At 42.6% G+C, this 23669-nt stretch overlaps 1 protein-coding gene across 1 annotated transcript in view; it reads right to left on the reverse strand.

The window, feature by feature from the left end:
• The window catches only part of gnas (GNAS complex locus), a 35630-nt gene extending 16114 nt beyond the window's left edge, over positions 1 to 19516 (reverse strand). Inside the window, exons 1-5 of the mRNA XM_061833034.1 lie at positions 18298 to 19516; positions 15484 to 15556; positions 11236 to 11290; positions 11036 to 11155; positions 6198 to 6295 (exon numbers count right to left, since the gene is read on the reverse strand). Of these exons, the coding sequence (XP_061689018.1) occupies positions 6198 to 6295; positions 11036 to 11155; positions 11236 to 11290; positions 15484 to 15556; positions 18298 to 18442 (491 nt within the window). The 5' untranslated portion in view covers positions 18443 to 19516. The remainder of the gene's footprint in view (positions 1 to 6197; positions 6296 to 11035; positions 11156 to 11235; positions 11291 to 15483; positions 15557 to 18297) is intronic.
• Between the last annotated feature and the right edge of the window lie 4153 nt (positions 19517 to 23669).

The following is a 23669-nucleotide window of genomic DNA, read 5'->3' on the forward strand; positions in this document are numbered from 1 at the left end:
TATGCTGTAGGCAACTCACCAAAATAGGTTCCCGGCCCACTTTTCGGTCCAAACCCACCAGTTGAAAATTTTGCTTTAAGCAATGGATTGAACACAAATGTTGCATCAGGAGCCATAAGTGTATATTGTTTATCCTTTGTGAAGAATGACTTATATTACTGCCGTACTGACGAGCTGTGAAATTTATTTAGATTTTTATAACATAATACACTGCTATTTTTACTCATTCATTTTAATTCCTACAACTTTTGTCGTTTTTTTTCCATTTTTTATTTGGGATGTGTTTTGAGTTCCGAGTACAGCCACACAACATATGAAGCTCGTATCTTTAAGGCACCACAGCACATTTGACACCATTTCAGCCATCCACCATCTATCCATTTTCTATACAGCTGGAGCTTACCCCATATGATTTTTGGTCAAGAGAAGCGGGGTCCGCCCTGAACTGGTCGGCAGTCGATCGCGGGGGCACATATGGACCAACATTCACACTCACATTCACATTCACACTTCAGACAATTTAAAGCAAGGGTAAGCAAAGTATGGCTGGGGGGGTCTCACATATGGCCAACTCCATTCTGTAATCTGGCCTGTGTCCTGCAATAAAAAGTTATGATTGGCTTACATACCCCTTCAGAATTAGTGAAATATCCACATTTTATGGGCGAGGATATGACCCATGACTGAATGGGTTCCGTCTCATTATTTTCTTTGTTTTGTTAATGTCTGTACTTTTATTTCCCCATTGTTGCCACTCATTCAGTCCGATGCGGCTTTCACCCTGCAATCTCAAACACAATGCCACAACACTTCATCCTTCCTCTTCATTATTCTTATTTTGATACTTTCTTTTACTTTTGGAAGTCAACCAGCATCACAGCACGGAGTGTGTTCTTAAACTTCCTTGGTGGAGGTATTTATTTGCTGAGAGTTCAGGATAAGGACGTAAATCTTTTGACAAACATGCGAAGGTGCAACACATACACGGACGTGCAAAACACAGAAGAGAAACAGAAATTGGCAACCTTGAGCGTGTTCACTGTGAGCCTCCACCCTCAATGTGTTTCATGTGACCAGCACAGGCTCTCATGGGCAGCGCGCAGCGGAAACATTTCATTAGGAAATCGTCAAAGGAGAGTAATAGTTGACATAACAGGGCCTGTAATATTGTGAAACCCGTTTGTGTGATAACATAAAATCGAGGCGGGTCAATAAGTGGCGACCCACTTTCCATAATGCTTGTCTTTTTGGTTGGAGGTGGTCTGAAGTCTATCTCAGATCCCTTAGGCCAAGAGCCAGGAGACACCCTGGACTGGTTCCCAGGCAAACGCAGCTTGCATAAACCTAAATTAAAGGGGAAATTTACTGGTTTGCATTAATAATGTAACCAATCCGTAATGTAATATGTACTCCATCTTGACAATGTGATGTTAAAACCTCTCTCATTTAATAGTCTTTTCAGAAGATTTTTTTAATCGACAATTACGAATTTTCAGGGGCGCTGCCATTTTCGCAAGTCACATGACCTACGTCCGCGGATTTGACGTGATACGTGACGCAACAAAGGCTCGATTACACGAGAGACCATTTATGCCCAGCGCCGATTTCTCGGATTTATCCCCATCTGACGAAGAATTAGCGGTATCGGTTGATCGGGAAGATCGGGAAGGAATACTTCCATTCACAGCGGCGAGCGAGCTCCAGGGCTCGGGGACTGAGCTCACGGCTTGGACGATCAACCGAGCCACTCACGGCTGTGAGTGGCTCATGTAGCATGTGCCCATGTAGCACTCAATTGAGATTTTCAGAATTTTGGGGTGTGGCTAAAACGGCGGTACGTAAAGGACTTTAGAGTTAGACGTGAGTTGTCCCTTCCCCACTAACTTGAGCACTTTCGTTCACATCTACACTTATTAGCGGTAAGTGCAACATGGAGCAAGTTAGCTAGCTTTGTATCCACCCTGAAAGTGCATCGAACCTTTGGATAGGCAACTGGGAGGGTTTTGGGTTCATAGCATTTCCTGCCTCAAGAGTACACAAATCACGGTGAGAAAGATGGAAGCGCCGTGAGCAGGGAAATTTTATTTAACGTTTTTTTAAGTCCAACTTGACAGCCAGCATGTGAACTGGGGCTTCGGGCTGACGCAGCTGTTTTATAGCATCTCGTTAATTGCTATTAAAAAAAAAAAAAAAAAAAGAGTGAAGCAAAATTAAAAAAAAAAAAAAATAGAAGAAAAAAAGAAAAAATAGCAGATTGGACCATCAGTATGCGGGGGTCCAATGTAAATCAGAATTGGTATACATCACTTTGGGCTGCGCCTTTTTTCTGTTGTTGTTGAAAGTTTGTAATTAGCGTAGCATCGGTGCTAATTATTTTGATAGTACGGCTTCCTATGCCTTCTTACTGGGTATTAGTAAATTTTTTTGGATGGTTTTTACCTTTATTCATCACGCATAATATGCCGGTGCATGAAAAAGTTTGTGATCAGAATCCAAGTTGAAATGAATGGCGCTGGCAGCTTCCTTTCAAATATCCACACTTTCACTTTAATTCGCGCCAACTTCCTCTCCCTTAACTATTAATCTATCTTTTTATGGTTGAAGAAATGTCATCGAGTACAGGATCAAAGGCCTTTAGAGGCTCGTTGTTCATTGTGTCCATGTGATCAATTGCTCAATGTGCGGGGGTGTGTCGGCAACGCTTGTTTTTATACGATGATCGGTCCAGTTGGGTTCGACCACGTTGGACGTTGTTCGACACGGTTTTGGGTTAATGGCATTTATATTAATGCCGCCACAATTAATGAGTCACATACTTCTTTTACCGTCTGGAGCAGTTAGAGGATATTCTGCTGGGATATATTAGCCAATCATCGTGCAGTGGTACGTGTGCTGGAGCCAATAATATTGGAGCAGGGCGTGTCCTTCCAGGAAAATGTGCTGGATTCCTGTTGGATGTTCCATTTATGAGTTGTCTCGATTGCCATTTGTTTCGCCTTTCGGAAAAGAGTTTCGGCGTTTGTTTTCTGAAACGTAACAGTTTCTGCTTATGTTAATGTATTTTCAAAAATGTAAAAGTGTCTCTGCTTTCATTAAATTAGTTTTTGGCACCTTGAAGCAGCTGTAGAGAGCTGGCCTCACAATTCTGAGGACCAGGTTCAAATCCCGGCCCCGCCTGCGTGGAATTTGCATGTTTATTCCCGCGCCTGCATGCGTTTTCTCCGGGCACTCCGGTTTCCTCCCACGTCCCAAAAACATGCACTCATTGGATACTCTAATTTGCCCCTCGGTGTCAAACTCAAGGCCTGGGGGCCATATCCAGCCCGCCACATGATTTTATGTGGCCCGCAAAGGCAAATCTAGTTTGTCAACTTCCATGGCTCTTGTGAAAATCTGGATGAAAATTTCAAATTGTCATATTCCATAAATGATAATGTTGTGATGTGACCAGCATTTCAAACATGAAAAAGAGTTGAAAAACTCACTACCCTTGATTTCTGATTCCAATAATAGTTCATAAATTGATGTAAACATGATGAGGCGGGTAAATATTTTTAGGGTTTCACAGTCATAATGGCCCTCTGAAGGAAACCATAACTACAATGTGGCCTTGGACAAAAATAAGTTTGACACCCCTGCTCTAAGGTGTGATTGTGAGTGCGACTGGTGTCTTTCTATGTGCCCTGCGATTGGCTGGGCCTTGTGAGGATAAGCATCTCAGAAAATGTATGTTTTCTGAAATGTAAAAGTGCTTCACAATTTTGTTACATTGTTTTGCACTTCTTGTCCACCTTTTTTTTTTTGCTTTACAGGGATTTCCAAAAATGGTTCTCATTTCCAGAAAATCTCAGCAGGATCTCAGCATAGCGCAAGAATGACGGTTGATTCCTTCATACTTCCAGGCACCAATATTGATGTTAGTATTAGTTGGTAAATAAAATTGACATGAACACGCACTAGACAAATCTCAACACGAATCGCAATCTGTCACCTGATGCTGACGTACGAAAAACAAGAGGACATCTGGGAAATAAAGGTTTTCAGGATGCAACCTCTGTACCACGCTGACACATTCATGAGCCTGACCTGATTACAAGTAGCCACATTAAAATTAACACCAGCTGCGAAGATGATTCTCAGTCAAGATGCAAACACGCTACTGCTGCTTTAAATAACTTTCCTCAAAACATCTGCTGAAAATAGCCCCCAACAAAGAACACTATTATGGCTGTTCACTGTATTCGGCTGTTAAGCCTACTGGAATCCAAATAACCCTTCAAGTTGCCATCCCCGCATAACATAAGATCATCTTCCTTACTGCACAGGGAACACGCTTACAATGGTGGGGGAAGACCACATACTTGAATTCATTTGAGAGACTGCTTACATGCCTTGGTAGATGATGCTGTTTAGGTTAGCAACAGAGTTCAAATAGGCCCTTCGGTTAAAGATAAAAAATACAATGTGTCTACCAAGTCTCTTTAGAATTTGAACACATCTTAACCAATTGTTAAACCAATTGTTAAGATGTGTAAGTAAGATTTGTTGTATGTAGTTAGTGATTATCTTGGTTTTTTATTGACTGCATTTCAGGTACCTTGCTGATGAAAGAGGTTCTGTTAAATCACCCTCTAAAAGATGGGAACTCGACAAGAAAAGGTAAAATGTCTATCGTGGTTGACTGAAACAAAACCGGCTATGCATCCTGCATTGTGCAACTAATTGTGCCCGTAGGGAGGCGTATTAAATCAGCGGGCTTTTCCTGGCCCAAATTGAGGCAGCATTGCTACCATTCTGATCATTTAGGGATGGTAAATTTGTGACTCTTCTTTGATGGCTTTAGGAGGCACTTCTAAATGTTCCTGAAAGGGCAATATTGGCTTCTATGTTTCTTATGTTAGATAATGCTTTAAATTATGCCATGGGTGATTGGGCCGAAGGTGGGTAGGTGACAGCCTCCTCTTTTATATGCATTAAAAACTTCTTCTTTTCCTTTCGGCTTGCCCCATTAGGTCACAGAGCCGCTGAGCTTCTGGGATCTGACGAGATCGAGCGTTCTCAGGGGAGCATGGCCGTAAGCAGATACAGGCCCAATTAAAATATACAATCTCCCTTGATCAGTGATGGAGCCGATTAGGCAAAAAAAAAAAAAAAATCTCATCGTCATTTTGTAAGAATTTCCAAAATCCATTGTAAACAGACTTTCTGGACAGTGTTCATTTCTCTGGTGTCTTGACATGTCTGTAACAACTCCTCACTGAAATCAGCCTGTTTTGATTTTGAGCTCGTGTCTCATGCAAATGACTCACTGCCACCGCTACGGTGGAGCCAACACCAAGAACGGCTTTAGCAACCTTGAAAACCTGGGGCAGAGCCTACGGGCTTGCAATAAGGTAAGGGGCTACTACTGACAAAAAAGCGAGTGCCAATTAACCCATTCGTGGGCAGTGTCCCATTTTTGGGACATCATGATTTTCATGCATTATATCCTTCAGTACATCAAAATATTTAGTTGTTTTAATCTGATTCTGATTGTTTTTTTGGGACGATCTACTAAGAAAACCCAAGACGAGATTATAAATTGATAAAAGTTATCATATAACTTAAACATAAATGAAAAAAAGTGTTATTTACTTGTTTGTGGCCTGTTAGGAGACTTTTATCTCAATAAGGCAAAAAATTGCCACCCTGCCACCCGGTTAAATTACTTTTATTAAAAAAAAAAAAAAGTTCCATAATCCCCCCTTGAATGTGCAGGTATAAACAATTGATCAAAAAAGGCGTCATCAGTACTTACTTACCCTTGCCCTAACGCTTACCCCAACGTAGTAGTAAAATCATAAATTATAGTAAATATTCTTATCTCAAACAACTGAATGAAAAACAGGAAAATCCCACACAATCATATTAATTCTTAAAATGACTGACTAATCTGATCCGCTCTCGTGTCTTGTGTCTGTTAAGGGATCCACCTAAAAACGAATAATGTGACGAACTGAACGACACTGCTTGGTGGAAACAAGTCTTGATAAATAGCAGTCACCTTTTTGTTTGTACAAACGAGTCCGAACAAACAGTCAGTCATAGTCAAGGTGGAACCGCACTAATGAAGCATGACTTTACGCTTTTGCGAACCAGGCAGCCAAATACTTCGCAGTGCGTAGGTGGAGTGGAACATGTGCAGAAGCGGAACTTACTACTGCGCACAGTCGATGAGCTGATATTCGTTGGACCTCTCCCAGCAGGCCCGCACGCCATCGTCCTGCCAGAGGATCTTTGAGTGGTCATAAAACTCCTGGAAAGAGAGAGAGGGAGAGAAAGAGGGTTCAATGAGGTGAAAATGACTGCAAGCACAGTTGACATTGTAGAGCCCGCTTATTAGACAGAGGCCGTGTCCATTTGCTATAAGTCCTCATCTGTGCTACAACGAGGAGGACGAGGAGGAGGAGGAGGAGGTGATGGTGGTTAGTCAGGAGAGAGAGAAGCGGGGCTCTAGCAGTGGCAGGAAACAGAAGAGTTCATCGGGTTCATGAAGAAACCAAGAGCTTTGTGCTGACACAAAGCTTGGCTGTCACTGCGCAAGGGCCTATCTCCTCACTAAGATCTTTAGACGCTTACATACAATGCGGGGGGAGCTCAGTTAAGATATTTTCAGTCCAAGCACTCGTGTGCATTCCATCCATCCAGCCATTTTCTTAGCCGCTTATCCTCACAAGGGTCACCGGATTGCTGGAGCCTATCCCAGCTGTCAACGGGCAGGAGGAGGCGGGGTACACCCTGAACTGGTTGCCAGCCAATCCCAGGGCACACAGAGACAAACAGTCGCACTCACAATCACATCTATTAATTAATGTTGCATGTTTTTGGGATGTGGGAGGGAACCGGAGTGCCCGGAGAAAACCTACGCCGGCACGGGGCGAACATGCAAACTCCACACAAGGGGGTCCGGGATTGAATCCGGGACCTCAGTACTGTGAGGCCAACGCTTTCCAGCTGATCCACTGTGCCGCCTCATGTCCATTCCCCAAAATTAAAAAAATGGCACTTTTTGCAAGTATGGCCGTAGTCTCCTCGATGTACTTGCAACACTACTACAAAAGTACCTTCATAACTTGCCATACAAAAATTAACAGATACCAATTACTCATAGTACTGGTACTTTTTCCACCATTTGGCAGAAAGGAAATGTTTCTCAAATTAATTTTTCAAAAGTCAGTCCAGCGCACTGCCTGCGCCATGCGCTATGAAAGACACACCTCAAATTCAAAATATGCTAAACTGCCAGTAGAGGTTTACTATGTGAATCTGATAGCTATAACTTTCAACAACAACTTCATAAAATGATGGTTTGCAAGCCCAATGTTTACACACAATTCAAAATGCCAAACGGTTTCTATATTTATTCATCTGTGAGGAAAATAAGATTATCACAGCAGCATCCCACATCCCCAAAAAAATACATGGTAGGTTAATTGAACACTACACTTCACATGGGTGGGAATGCGAGAGCAAATGGTTGTTTTTCTATGTGTGCCCTGGGATTGGCTGGCGACCAGTTCAGGGCGTACCCCGCCTCCTGCCCGTTGACAGCTGAGATAGGCTCCAGCACTCCCCGTGACCCTCGTGAGGATAAGCGGCAAAGAAAATGGATGGATGGATAGAAGTTTGTAGCTAAGTGATTCATCACTGTCCGACGGTGCACTCCAATCTTTTATCATCCATATAACATAATATCATAGAAGCAAGCTCCCATTCTTGGTTTTTAAAATGTATTTTAAGAAGCAAGCAAAAAAAAAACAAAAGTTTAAATACTGTACACTTTATATTAGCATTCCTCCCCTGCCTAAAAGCAGAGTCAACCAGTTCATCAAGTTTCCAGTACACCCTTGGGTAAGGTGGTATAAAGTGGGGGCAAAAGAAGGAGGAGGGGGGGGGGGGGTTCGGTGGGGAGGGTTACACACACACACACACACACACACACAGAGAGAGAGAGAGAGAGAGAGAGAGAGAGGAGAGAGAGCGAGAGAGAGCGAGAGAGAGAGAGAAGCAAAGCCAATCAGTTGGAGGTCTTCCAATACACCACCACAACGGACACTTAACACTGCCACAATGAACATTTAAAGCTAAATTCAAATAGCTCTCTTTTTTTTTTTTTTTAAATCTCCTTGAACCCCTTCAAATCGCATTTCACTGAGAGCAAATTTCAGCATCATGTAGCATTATCGGTAACTTTCCTTCCAGTCGAGACCCATCATCAGAAAACCACACGAGCGATGCCGTTCCAGACACAATATCGGAAGACTTTCCCTCACTTACACATAAACATATGCACACATTAGTGGAAACTATGCTCATTAGAACAACTGTGACTCATTTGAACGGACTGCTGAGTTCAAACAACTTTGCCAGCACATGCAAGAGTTTCAGCAACAATTTCTGAAAAAAATACTTAACAAAATAGATTCCTTGTAAAAAATAATTATACTAGTGGTTGAAATACACTTGTCTTGACTTAATAGTTTTTAAATATACTGTTACTTGACAAAAAAAATGTTTTGTCTTGAGATACGAGCATGAATTAAACTCATATCTCAGTGCGTCACTGTAATCCTTTTTGTTCTTGGAATTTAGGAAAAATACACCTGAATTGTCATGCTATTTTTCCCCTAACACCAATGTTCGCTGGCCCGAGTTCCAAGTGAAATACGATCATTGTGATTACAGGACAACCAAACGTACACGCAAATTGTTCTAATGAAGCCCACTCATCAGTTCCTGATTACAGCACCCTGTCCTGGTGGCGGAAAGACGGATTAACATCAGAACCCAGGCAGGATTAACAGGCAAAAACAGGTTTAATGATTAATCTGGTACATCCTTTTTAAGTAATCCGCAGAAATCATAAACAAGCCATTGTGTGATCTGGTTCAAAGGCTTGGGTGCAAGACTGTCGCTCACTGGGCGAATCATTTGAGTCCCATTAGGGGTATTTGCAGACAATCTTTGTTAATAGGAGCTCTCAGGTGAGAAACTCATTCAATAAACAACCTCCCCCAGCGCCTGCTAATTTGAGGCACACTTGAGGGACCACTGCCTGACTCACCTGGGCCACACCTAACCTACTGCCTTTGCTCTATAACCATTTCTTGTTTTTGGTTCAGAGAGTTGAAGGTTTCAAACCTTTCTGTGGACATTGGTATTAAGAGTCCCAAGACGCATCCTATTAATGTTTGAGGGAGTACACGCCTACCATTTTTTAGCTGACACTTAACAGATTTTTAAAATGTGAGCATCCCCACACTAGTGACAGACCGATTACCAGGGTTTATTGTTGGCATTTTGGTGCATAATAAATAATCCAACGACCAATAATTTAATACTGGGTTGTTTTGTCTCTGATGGAGCCGCTGCGAGCCTCTCTATCTGTGACTTCTCTCTGCTGCATTGTCATGCCCACAGCACAACGTGATTGGTTACCCTTGCACAGCACACCGTAAAAGCCATCGATGCATGCATAATGCTCTCAGTCTCACACACAAAGGACAGAGAAGACAAAGTTTTACCAAACTGAGACAGTCCAGGGAGCAAATACTGGTTCAAAGATAAATTTAAATAAATCCTAGTCCTCTACTACTTTTAACATTACTTACACCCTATTAGGGTATTAATTAATTTATAAACAGTCACAGCAGCACTGCTCGCTCACAGTTTCTGCAGATGTGCCAGTTTGTGTTAATGACGTGGATTTCCTGACACTAAATGTACTTTCAATCATGTAAAACACATTGAGTTACCTTGTTTATTAAACACACTGTATAAATAAAGCTGCCAGTGCCTCGCCTTGAGCTAACCCCTACGAGTGGACAATGATGCAAGAGGGGAGCTTGCAGCTAAAATCCAGCTAGCTTCTAATCTCCCATGTCAACAATATTTGTGATTCTGTGGAGGGGTTTCACCACTTGAAACATGGTTGCTAATAATATTGATAGGGAAAAGGTCAATGATAATAGTAAGAAGTGTTTGTGTGTGAGCGAGAGGAAGAGTAAAATTGAGTTTTATTGCCGGGACGCATCCACATCGAGGAAACGGCAAGAGAATTGTGCATGTGCATGACAGCAAAACATTCATGTCTAAAACTGGAGGGTATTAATGGCTGCTTAACACTTTCTGCTGCTACAGCAGGAGCACGTGAGAATGACAGGAGCCAGTCATCAACAGGTGGAAAAGGGACCCACTCCAGTGGTAGTTGTGATAATTCTACCTCTCTTTTATTTACTTTATGAAACTGTCCTTAGGCAGTTATTTATTAAAGTTTTCATTTAACTTTGTAAGACATCCTGCTGAGCATGGGAGCTCCCTGCCGCTTTCTCTTAGAATTTTCAAACCAAACTACATATTTCCTAGGATAAAATAAATAAATAAAATGTCTCAAATTTGAAAACCTGTTCTTAATAAATGTACCGAAAGGCATTTGTATCAAGTATTGAATTTTTCATGCATTGTCACCACCAATTATCATGGTTAGGGACACGGGGCGCTGGAATCTATCCGAGCTGACTTTGGGAAAAAGGCGGACTACACCCTGAACTGGTCGCCAGTCAGTCACAGGGCACATATAGACATGGACAACCTTTTACACTCACATTCACAGCCATTGAGTGGGAACTGAACCAACGCCGACCAAAGTCAGGCGAGTGTACCACCACGCAGTCAGTTATCGTAATGGAGTTTTATTTTTTTTCAAATCTGGATGCCAATAATTTCATTTTCACCAAAAAACAAATGCTGGCTCTAATGATCCGTTATTAGCTTCCTTAACTGGTATGGGCACTGTAAAAAACAATCTATCATCACCCTACACATGACGTGGAAACAATGGCACAGGGTCCGTCCGTTCGTGTGCGTGGTTTATCCGACATGACCAATGCAGCACACCTACACATCATCGACCATCACTGAACATCCACAGACGTCGCAAGTCTGCTCCCCCAAACAAGATGTGGAATGTAGTGCAAAGATCGACTTGTGAGCTTACCGATGGAAACTCGAAATCCTTCTGGTTGATTTGGTGGAGGACGTAATCAATGCACGGCTGGTTGGCAGGACAGGCGAGCTGGCACGGTGGCGTGAGTGTACTCATGGCGGACACGATGGTCTAGGTAGGGGACGGCAGGGGTCATCTTTAAACTCAAGGAGCTCCGAAACAAATTCTGCATTTTAGTGTGTTTGTCTTACCTCTATAGCTTCTTTAATGTTGTTTTTGATGTCATGTATTTTCTGCTTTTTCTCCCTGTGTACAAAAAAAACATGTCATGACGATAATTTCCAGTCAAACTTTACTCCACTTCTAATGTCTAAACTGATATTACTAAGTATGTGCAATACCCAGACTGTACGTCTGTATTCGGAACAATATTCACATACGACGACTCGGAGACTGGGCAGCTAGAGTAGGACACCATGTCAGCCGAGACGACAACGCAAAATCAGACTGTAAATTATGCTGCGAATGTTCAACTCCATGGAGCTGTTGGAACAATGTGAGCGCTCCAAGTGATGAAAAGTCTCCTTGTGATTAACGCGCATGCGCTTATATTTTGCAAACTTCCGGCCAGTCTGAAACATCCCCGCCCACGCTTCATCATGTGCCATTCGACAACTTGTCGCAGAGTGTTCATGTTCGCTGTGGACGTCTCAGAAAGACAAACACAGCGAACGTACATATATGTGTATATCTTTTTATTAAATTTAGTTTTAAGGTTTGGTTAGGGTTAGCGTATAACGTATGTTAGCTACCTCTATGTAGAAGAAGGGGAACTATGAGATCGGGGGATATCCCAATAAACATCTACTACGTACCCAGAGTTCCCCTATTCGTAACGCATGCGCATTAATCACAAGGAGACTTTTCAGCACGGAGGGGAGCACTCAGACCGTCACACCGGCACCGAACGTCGTGATCTTCGGCAGCAGGCATATCATTAAAAAAAAAGTAGACGATGGTATGAGGAAGTATAATTTCAGTTGTCCTGCCATAGTTATAGGGAAACTTATGTCATCTTCAAAAAACATTTTTATTTTGTATTTTTTTTTATATATTTTGGACCAGGGAACATATTTTTATCACAAGTGAAAGACGTAAAGTCATTACCAAATATCTGTATTTGCTATCAGTGAATACTCAAATGGAAGTACAAGCAAGTAAATCCATGACTGAAAAAAGTTGCTGAATCCCTTTATAAATTACTATGAGACTGAATTCTCCACAGTCGAACCTTAACTAGCAAAGTTTCTAAAGCTTGGAAATTTTGGACCATGACCAAAACATTACGGTGAATGAAATATGGCTTGGAACAGTGACGTTTCATGATTTTGTGCATTACACACAGGCTGTAAGTGCGAGTCAGTATTTAGGGGTTAACTATGTATGTATGCAGTGGTTAAAAAAAAAAAATTATAATTTAAGGACAATTCTTCAAAAGTAGAATGTCAAGAGATAAGTACGAGCTATAGTAGTAATTAAAGTAAATGACCCCTCCGTACAGGGCACTTAACCACGCCTCCCGAAGCGACGTCACGCCACGTGCGCTGACGTAAGACAAACAATTCGTATAAAATGGCAAATACAATACAATACAATACATTGTTAACTGAGACAGACGCCATGCTTCTGATTTCATTCAATCATTCAAACGTAGCAATGTTATGCTAGCGAAGAACGTCTCATTCATTTATACGAGACGTGTATTAAAAATCAAATTTAGGGCATATCTTCGTGCAAACACAGTCTGGTTAAGCTCCGGCGGCGAGCCAGCAAGAAAGCGATACGTTTGTGCAGTCCGATCATCGCTAAATATCGCTCAACAAAGAATAAGTGTGTCAATCGTTCACACGCAGCAGTGTTATGCTAGCGAAGAACTTCGAATTCATTTATACGAGACATGTATTGAAAATCAAATATAGGGCATACCTTCGTGCAAACATATCTGTTCCGGTTGATATTAAATGGATTTAGTTGATGATGCGGTCTTCCACAAAGTTTGATCCACCGAAGGCATTTTTCGTACTGGGTCTTCGGTTTTGGAAAGGGTACGAATCGAACTCCACCAACTAGCCTTTCAGGATACCTGTCGTCACTATTACAAAGTCTGTGACTACACCTCTTAACCATATTTTTTGTTAAATAACCCAAATATGCGATAAAACACTAACAAAACCTATACTGGACCACGCAATGTTGTCTGAGAAAATGGCGGGAGCAAAAACGGGCTTTGGTTTATGCAGATCTCTGGCCTCTGATTGGTCAGCGACGCGGATTGCGCAATATCCATGGAGGGGTCAATTGACGAGCTAGTTAACGGTTTACAGTTTGTAATACTGTTAATAATACCATATTTAGCAGAATTTGTTCTGTTGGGTTTTGTATTAAAAATAAAATGGTATTGCAATGCTCGTGGCTTTTTGGTGTGTATCAGTTACAACACCTGAAATTTATATAATTGTGATCATGGTAATCGAAAAATTGTCAAACATTTTGAGCTCAACAAGTGAGCAAACATTTAGTGTCGAAAATAAGTGCACACAGAAGTTTTATTTCCTTTACCCGAGTTCATAATTTTTGATGATTTGTACTTTGCATGCTCGGGCTGGAACTAACGACCATTCTAATGATCAATCAATTTTTCTTTTTTAATTATTATTAAATGATGAAACGATGGGAAACAAAACATTTTAGAATTTCCATTCAAATAAAAACTACAACTTCAACTGAGCAGTGCAGAGAATGATAAAAACAAAATGATTATGATTCATTTACGGATATGGATGATAACGGCACAGCATTTCCGGGTTTAAGCGAGCAAGTCTCAGCCACTGCGAAACCATACAAAGAGTTGATAATGTATAAATATGTTGTGTTTTATAATGCTGAACTTTGTTTCCAATTTGTAATCTAACGGCGGTTAAAATACCCAAACTTGAATTCTTTGTCGCTAGTGATGAATGTCGTAGACATCTTCAATTCAAGTCAGTGGGAACGGAAATTAAGAATAATAGCGATCCAATCAGAGCAAATCTTATTTACATTTTGAATATTACTGAGAAATCAGTCTGTTCTAATAGCCAGGCGTAAAAGGAGAATAGCTTGAAATAGGGCATCCTGGGTATCTACAACCAAAATGACCTCGCAAACCTAATAAACAGACATCAAAAATTAGGGGGGAGGATTGATACGTAGGAGCTTTAATTTCAACTCGGGAACGAACCCGTACCTTGAAATACAACACAATGCAGGTAAAGTGTTACTGCAAAAAGCCCAGGCGGCGCTGTGAGGACGGCCACATGACAATGCTTACTTAGCCTTTCGAGGAAAACGATGCTTAAAAATAGAAAAAATGTGACTTTTGTTTCCGCTGCTTCGACGTGGTTTCGAGTTTTAGGAAACTCACAAGATGTAGACGAACGAGGGTCTGACCCGCAGCGGTGTTTGCGGGTAAAGGCAAACAAATAGCGCTTTCTTCTCAGGTCATGCCGACTGTGACTGTTTACTCCAAAACATTTGACTCAACTATAATGCTGACATGAAGACAAGCAAGAATGAATTATTTCATTAGAGCCGAATGTTACATAAGATGGCTTACATGATAATAAAAAAATAGTTGTGTTTTACTGGGAGCCTTCTGGGGATTTCTTGTAATAACGCTTTCCATGTAATTATCAAGTTCCGGTCTTTAAAGGAACTATGAGCTTCAATCAACATCTCAATGTTCCACGTGCTTGTAAAACGTAGAATCGCATCTCCGCTTGCGCCACAGCCAAACCTGATCGTGTCGCTAAAGTACTGTAGCTAACAGTTTATTTTTTTTTTATATTTTGGGTGGTTTTAAACATATTGAAATGATGAGTGCATTTACGGCAGCTGATTTGTATTCATTAAAGTGACTTTAAAGTTAAATTCATCTTCCAAGACTAAAAACCTTCACCAGCTTTATACTGAGATCATTTAAAAAAAAAAAAAAAAACACTTCAACTGTAAGATTTTGTGGGAAGTGGGGGGTTCTTGGAAATTTTGCTTTAAGAAAAAAAAAGCATCCAAAATATGTGGTAAAGCAGTACCATAAAAACTGAATTGAATTGAGAATGACAACATAATGGGGACTTAAAAGCATGGCTTAAATGCCAAATATACAAGACTTAATTTACATATATACATGAACTAGTTAAGTAAATAAATAACTGTAGCTTCACGTCTTTCAATAATTAAACGTTGTATCTTTTCAAAAACGATTTCACGACACTGAACTTGTTTTGACCCCTGCAGTCACAGTGTTTACTGATGCCGAGTATGAGTTTATAATGACGACGTGAAGCCAACCTCTCTTGCCAGCATCAAGATTTTTTCGAGGGATTAAACAAAAAAGTGACAAGCTACAAGCAGGTGTCTGTAGCTAACATGGAAATAAAAGTATTGCGAAGGCAACTTACTCTGCGTTGAAGCCATTGACGTGCAATATCCGCATCTGCTTGACTATCGTGCTCTTCCCAGATTCGCCGGCCCCTAGAAAGAGGAAGACGACACAGAAAGTCAACATGGGGAGAACGGGGACTTTAAAAATGATGTCGGGACGCCTCAAGACCCGTGGCAGCAACGGAGGAGACAGATGAAACAAATACTGTACATGCAGACCACCACCGCAGCTGAAGAGGTCCGGCCTACCTTCTGTAGTCAATATTTCAAATCATTTGGCTTTGACGATCTTTTTCAATTTCTGAGGTTGAAATGTTCACATTGCCCTCTTGTTTTGCTTGGTGTTACCGCACGCATCGGGACGGGAGAAGCGGACATTCATCCAACACATTAGTGCCTTGAAATACGAGTTCTGTTACCTTTTATTTAGAACACGTAAAAAATAAAAAGTACAACAATTCGAAAAGTACACGTAATGTTGTTTACTAGCAGCCTAATATTGCACCTTGTGATAACATAGCAATGTTGCAACTAAATAGATTGTAAATAATTAGCGGCTCTTTGCTGAGGATAAGTAATATATGCCTTTATCACTGATGGTGCAGTGGTACACACGCATGACTTTGGTGCCGGGAGTATGGGATCGATTTCCACTCAGTGTTGGTGTCGATATGTGCCATTCGACTGACTGGCGTCCAGTTCAGTGTGTAGTCCCACTATCGCCCGAAGTTAGCTATGATTAGCTGCACCACTCCCGCGATCCTTGTGAGGATCAGTGGCTTGGAAAATGGATGGATGGTTATATTATCTGCCTACAAAGTTTTCTCCACTGTTGATGTTCAAACACCCCACCGTACCCCACATAGAGTTTTTTTTTATTTTTTATTTCTTTGCAATAATCTAAACATACTTTTCCAAGGCAAAGCTGTGGTTGTTTTAAATCCATCTAAATCTCTTAGTTTGATGTTTAGCTTGACAAACTTCAACTGCCGATGGCAATTAACATCTTTAAACCTCCTTTAACAACCCGAAAAGAAGCGAAGTAGTACAGGGAGTCCTCGGTCTACGACTTAGATCCGTTCCTACTGTAGCGACTTAACTCGAATTTAGACTTAAGTCCGATTCCACCATTGAAGTCGGAATTTACGTACAAAAAACAAATACATTGAAATAAACAAGATGATGTACTTAGCATTCCTGGTGAGAGGTGGATGGAAAAGAAGAAGGGGAGGCTGTGCTTAGCTATTGCCAAGGAACCTGGTCCTCAATTCTCTCCATCTCGACAAGTGTCAAAGAACCTTGTTTTGTGATCATTGTGTCCGACATACGAACGGAACCCTTCACATGCGCTAAAATACGGGCTTTGTCTTTAATAATTGTCACCACGGTCGACCGACTGAAGCATTGGTGGTGTTGGTGTCTCTCCTTTCTCCAATCTTTTTATGATCTTGAGCTTCGTTTCCGTGGTAATGGACTTTCTCTTGCTGCACAAGCATCGCAAAAAGACAGTTTTCTTCTTTGGGGAGATAGTGTCTAAAAAAGGAGGGCGAAAAATGCAAAGATACTCCCGGCACACAAACACGGACAAGCATTAGCCAGTCAAAATGGCGGACGGGCGTTGTAAAATCGAAACGTCTTAGGTCGAGACTGTCTTACCCCTAGGACTCCCTGTATAGTATTTGCCGAATTGCTCCTTATTGAGTTCACTCCCACCACGCAGTGCTCATCTCTCAGATCTTTTCCTGCAAGTCCATCCATCCAACCATCCATCAATTCATCCATTATCGACCGCTTTTCCAGGTCAGGTCGCGGACACCCAGACTGCCTTTCCCCAGCCACTTCTTTCAGCTCTTCCGGAAGAATCCCAAGGCGTTCCCAAGCCAGCCGAGAGACATATTCTCTCCAGCGTGTTCTGGTTCGTCCTCAGGGTCTCTTTCCGGTGGGACATGCCCGGAACACCTCACGAGGGAGGCGTCCGGGAGGAATCTGAATCAGAATCCCCAGCCACCTCATTTGGCTCCTCTCAATGCAGAGAAGTAGCGGCTCGACACTGACCCCCTCCCGGATGTCCTATCGCTAAGGGAGAGCCCGGCCCCCCTTCGGAGGAAACTCATTTCGGCCACTTTTATCAAGGATCTTGTTCTTTCGGTCACGACCCACAGCTCATGCCCATAGGTGAGGTCAGTAACATAGATTCCGCAAGTCAAATTAAATATTGTCAGAATGGCAGGTTGTATATCCAAAGCCTCCTGTCCGGTCACACACACACACACAAAAAAAAAAAAAACTACTTATCTGAGTTACTGTCTCGCTCTCTGTTCTCTATTTCTTTACTGGTGTGGCATGTACCTGAGGTACTTCAATAAAACAACCTCCGAAGGTTGAATAAACCTGACAACTTGTTCCTTCCATAGCTCTTTAAGGCCAAAATTTGCAATCATCAGCAAACAGACAATGTCGTCTCCTCTTGCAGACTCTTTGGCAGAGCATCCCGCTATTATTGAAAGTCAGGCGCCCAAATCGGGGATCAATTTCAGATTAGAACAAACGGGACTCAGCTAATCCCAAAAGTAACCCTAATTTGCCCGCAGTCCGAGCGGATTAGTGCAACGCCGTCCTTGGCGTGGAGGATCACGGAACGTTGGGATATGCGGACCTGGGTGATAGCGAAGAACCGCTTTATCTGAAAAGAAAATGAACAGATATAAACGTTGGAGTTGCCGGTCCACAGCGTCAAGGCATCGGGACCTGGAAGCCGTCCACCAATCGGGTCACCGCGGCCAGATTTGGATCACCTACACAAGAACACGCACAATGACGACAGAGCTCACCTAATAGTAGAAGCCGGTGAGTGGCTCGGTATATCTGTTTGTCCTTCTGGAGCTGCTTCTCGATCTTCTTGTTGGCTTCCCTCTGGGCCTTCTCTTCGTTGCGTTGGTCTTCAGTCTTGCTGTTGCCCAGACAGCCCATCTTCATCCCCAACCCCCCCACCCAGAAAAAAACCCACAAAACCCAAAAAAAAAAAAAAAAAAAAAAAAAAACAGTGGGAAGGTAGGGTGTGTGAAGAGGATTAATGTAGGGTTAAGGTAAATGGAACCTAAATTCCAAGACGGTCCCAAAAGTGGAAGACACGGCTCAGAATGGAAGGCATCTATAGGGATGGTGGATGGATGGAGGAGGCTATTTACTGGCAACAAGAGTCAGGACAGCGGCGCCGTGTTTCCACTGTAACTCCGCAATGAAGTCATCAACGCTGCTACGAGGGGATGTGAAATGGACATGGATGAAGACACACACCACCATTTCCCTCCCATACCATGCTGCCACGATCCTCGACTTGCAGAAGGAGGCTGAATACTGCACAATAAATTAATATATCCTATCGGGGCTTCACCGGAGCGTGTCGTCGTCGTCGATTAATTCCCGTTTGTTTGTTTTTTCCTCTCCTTTCGGCGCCAAAGAGCAAGAAGACCCCAGCTTGAAAAAGGCCCCTTTCTCCGCCGTCCTTTTTCCTTGCTCTCCTCTCCCCCCGTCACGTTAATGTGGCTTTCTCCTCACATCGGCGGTGTTTTTTTTTTCTCCTCTTCTCCCCCCCGCGCGCTCTCCTCTCAATTCTTTAGGCAGCTGCGTGTCCTTGAATGCAGCTCGACGTCCAGGTGTTTGACGGATGGCAAATCCCCGCTTGTCAAGCTAGCTGGGCGGCTCGCACTCCCCCGTTGCTGGACGGCGGTTACATACATGTGCACCAGACATGGAACCAACCGCCGTGTTTTCAAGCCCTCATCCGATCGTAGAGAGCCTTTTTTTTTTTTTCCCTTAAGGGGGAAGGTGGTTGTCGTTGTTTGTTCAAGCCGAGGGGGCGGGGGTGTGGGCTGCTCGTCTGCCTGTTGCCGGCGACCGCGAACGTTTCAAATACGTAAGTGTTCCTCGGCGGCGTCGCTCTGCATTATTTGTGCCCCCTTTTTCTCCCTCGGAGAATTGCACGTTGAGATCGATAGCGTTGAAGAGGTGGGGTGGGGCAACGCGGCTCTCACGGAACCTTGGGAACGACGGATGGCGGTCAAGTTGTCCGCTTGGGGAGGCCGAGCTCCGGCAACACCTTTCACAATAAGAAATTGAAAAAAAAAAACTGTTCTTTCCAAACATTTTTTATCTTTGTTTTTTTTTAATGGGTATGGTTTTCGGAAGAAAAAAAAAAAACCATTGAATAATTATTAGTACAATTACTGCTATTACATTAGGGTTGTAACCTTAACCTAACCCAAGCTCCGACTGCACCTTTGACAATAAAACCATTTGTTCGCCCTAAACATTTTTAAAATAATTAAATAACATCAATCCGTCCATTTTCTTAGCTACTTATCCTCACAAGGGTCGCAGGAGTACTGGAGCCTATCCCAGCTGTCAATGGGCAGGAGGCAGGGTACACCCTGAACTGGTCGCCAGCCAATCGCAGGGCACATAAAGACAGACAACAGTCGCACTCACAATCACACTAAGGAGCAATTTAAAGTGTCCAAATAATGTTGCATGATTTTGGGATGTGGGAGGAAACCGGAGTGCCCGGAGAAAAGCCACGCAGGCACGGGGGGGAAGCATGCAAACTCCACACAGGCGGGTCCAGGATTGAACCCGGGTCCTCAGAACTGTGAGGCCAACGCTTTCCAGCTGATTCGCCGTGCGCCTCTGTGCATTCCCCAAAAGAAAAGAAAAAAAAAAAAGCACTTCATGCAAGTTTGGCCGTCGTCTTCTCGATGTACTTGGAACACTACTACCTAAGTACCTCAATACCTTGCCAAAAAAATAAATAAATGAACAAATACCAATTATTCGTAGTACTGGTACTTTTCCCGCCATTTGGCAGAAAGCAAACATTTTGTTCAACTGGCAAAGTGTCTCAAAAGTCCCTTTACATTTTGACAAAACATCAGTTGGGTCCGCCAAAGATTGATGCTCATATGTTTTTTGTTAACCCTCACCTTAACCCAAATTGCATCGGTTCAACGAAACATTAGACTAACATCCTGCATAAAGTTTATTCAATTGTGTGAGGAAACAAGTTTTTGTGTTATGGTGGACCATCCAGATAGTCGTTGCAAACAGCAACTCTTTTGCCCTCTAGTGGCCACTAATTTGTAGCGCTTTTGTGGACACTATTAGAGGTAGCAAGGGAACTAACTACTGGTTAGCTAGCACATCTGCCTCACACTTCTGAAGTTCAGAATTTTATTTTTTTTTTCATTTTTTTTTTTTTTTTTGTATTTCTCCTATGAAGTCTCCAGAGTCCATACTGGACTTGCGTTACGGATTGCTTTTGTTTTGAAGTGACGCTTCGTAGTGTTTCCGTTTTTTGATCTCACAAAGTTGACTTGACACACCTGGAATGGAGCAGGGCTCGTATCACATGATTCAAGCTGGAGGTCCACAAGAAGAGAAGCCTCCTCTTTTGAAGACCTCCTTTTGTTTACCTGTCCATATATAATGTATCAAACAATAACAGTTAACTTGTGTAAAAAAAAACAAGGGCTTACTTAACTCGTTCACTGCCGGTCAATTTTCAAAGCAGTTACTATTGTCACCCAAATTGGGGCATTTTTAACTAATCTTTCACGACCCACGGAATATTGTTTATAAACAGTTAACACACCCGCAAATTTCACGAGAAAAAAAGTTTATTTCTACCTTTTTCTATATTTTATAATTGTCTTCTCTCTCTCTCCCCCCCCCCCCCCCCCACCCCCTCTCTCTCTTTCACACACACGCAAACGTTTATGACCAAAACATTTTGGACACCTCCGGAAGCAAAACATACAGTAAATGACTGAGAAACAGATCAACAACTATGAAAATGCGCCGTGAATGATAATATACAGTATCTTTGGTTGAACATTTATGGCTTTTGTTAATCCTAGTTTTTGCCATTCACTCTTTCAACCCCATCATCTTTTCTCATGATCATGATGCCATTGTTGAATGTGATGTGCCTAAAATTGTCTGATTCTAACGTGGAAGGAACAAGATGAAATTGCTTTCGTAAGACTGCCCCAGTTCTGCTGTGGCTACAAAAGTAGCTTACCACCACGAGGTTGTGCCTCAGAAGCAAATAAATAATGCTTTAAAAGTCAACTGTCATGAAATGGATGATTTTTAGTATGTTATTAATGAAAAAATGGCAGCTGGTATGGGCCCATCCGTTTTTTCAAGACAAAACATGATTTTGACGTATATGGCTTTTTGTAACTCCCGCCATGAAAATCCTCTCGAGGGATTTCTTTTCGACAAGAAGCAGGAAAAGATGTAGGAGACAGTAGCGCGTTCAAGCGGACTCGTTAGTTTTACCTGTGGGAAGGTAGCTCGTTGTTCCGTGTGATAGCCAAAATGCCGGCTCGTTGCATTGCTGGATATTGCTCGAACTTTCCAAGAGACCCGGTTCGTCGTGAAAAATAGATTGCACGGGTGCAAAGGACGAGAGCTTCGTGGGTTCCAAATGACTGGTAGGTATGTATACAGCTACTAAAAAAAAAAAAAATAGTTTGGGGGGGGGGACCACGTAATCCGTCTCTCATAACGTAACAAAACATCTGCGTACGAAATGTGTCGATGTGCGCGTCGGACAGTTTCCGCATCAAGCTCGCCGGCGGACGAGCACGGCTTCCGCCGGGCTGTCTCATACATACTGTCTGGGAGTCTGTTATTAGTTAGAAGTGATCCGCATATCATTTAAATATGGCTCGAAACGATAGTGTAATATTTCCCTGGTCACTTCACTCGGTTGTGAGATGTTCTCTTCTTCGAAAAGAGCTTCCGTGTCTGAAAGGGCGTGTCCTACAGTAGGGGCCACAGCGTGTTTTCAATGGCGAATGTCCAGGGTACGTCACGGGCAGTAGATGCAGCCAATACGGCGACCACCTGGATGTCGAATGACACTTACGCAACTTTGCGTACGGATGACGCGCTCTCCGCTCATACTTATTTTTTCGCATGGACATTGAAGTGAATAATGTATAAGTATTTTTCATTTCAATATCAATTTTAGCATGTTTATAGGGATGACACTTGACCTTTAAATTGTAAGGCGCCTTTAAGTGCCTAATAAAGCATTTCGCCAGCTACGTACACAGGTATACATACACATCTGCCTCACAGTTTTGTGGACCCAGGTTTGAGTCTGACTTCACCTGTGTGGCGATTACATGTACTCGCCAAAAGTCGAGCGAAGGGACCTCAGGCAGCTGAGAGGGTTTAGAACCAATGCAGAACTGGAAACATTTCTCCTTGACAGGTACATGTATCACCACATTCATTTTTAATTGATCCCACCTTCTCAAAAAAAAACACCAACTTCAACTTTGGAGTTATATACTAACTAAGGATGAGTCACGCTTGCAGCGTAGCAGCTGTAGCTAATGTTGGCTTGTTTGCAGTGCTAATACTAGCTTTGTCTTGCTAGCCCTGCCGCTTGGTTCAAACAGGAAATGTTCTTTCTCTCCATCTATTGTTCACAACTTCTTATTTTCACAATTGCATGTCATTCATTCTGAATCGCCATTTGAGAATCATGCTCGTGCACGTTCGTGAAGCTTAGGTCAGTTTTAGGTAAGGTACTCAAGGGGGAGGGGGACTACCGACGGGAGGCTTCATTTAAATCTTGTGAACAGTTTTAACGCTGCAAACTCCCACTTTAGGACACAAACAAACTAAAATCACTTTGAGCTTGACAGACACTAAGACAGAAAATAATTACAAAGTAATGCTGTCACCTATGGGCATTTTGTATGTATTGCAGGAATGTATTAAGCTTTTGTGATAGTTTTTAAACTTAACATTTTCCTCATTATGTACTGAGGAGTCAGACTATCGTGGTCACCATGAAGTTCCATCTCCTGTTCTCCAGTCAAAAGTAGCCAAACCCCATTGGCTAGCTTTCATTTGGTTGCATCCAGAGTGGAAGCATCACACGAGAGTTTTACACACACATGGCAAGAGTCAGGGTAGCACACAAAAACACACACATGCATAAACACACGTACACACATTAATACCTCAGAAGGTACAGGGAAGGAGCCCGGGGCAAAATACATAAAGGTCAGTGCAGACGACTAGTGCGACTGGCGAATGACCCACTTGATGGTGTCGTGATGCAACTCTCCAGCTTATCCTCACGAGGATCGTGGGAGTGCTGGAGTCAATCCCAGCCATCACC

The sequence above is a fragment of the Syngnathoides biaculeatus genome, chromosome 10, assembly GCF_019802595.1.
Source record: "Syngnathoides biaculeatus isolate LvHL_M chromosome 10, ASM1980259v1, whole genome shotgun sequence".
Taxonomy (NCBI): domain Eukaryota; kingdom Metazoa; phylum Chordata; class Actinopteri; order Syngnathiformes; family Syngnathidae; genus Syngnathoides; species Syngnathoides biaculeatus.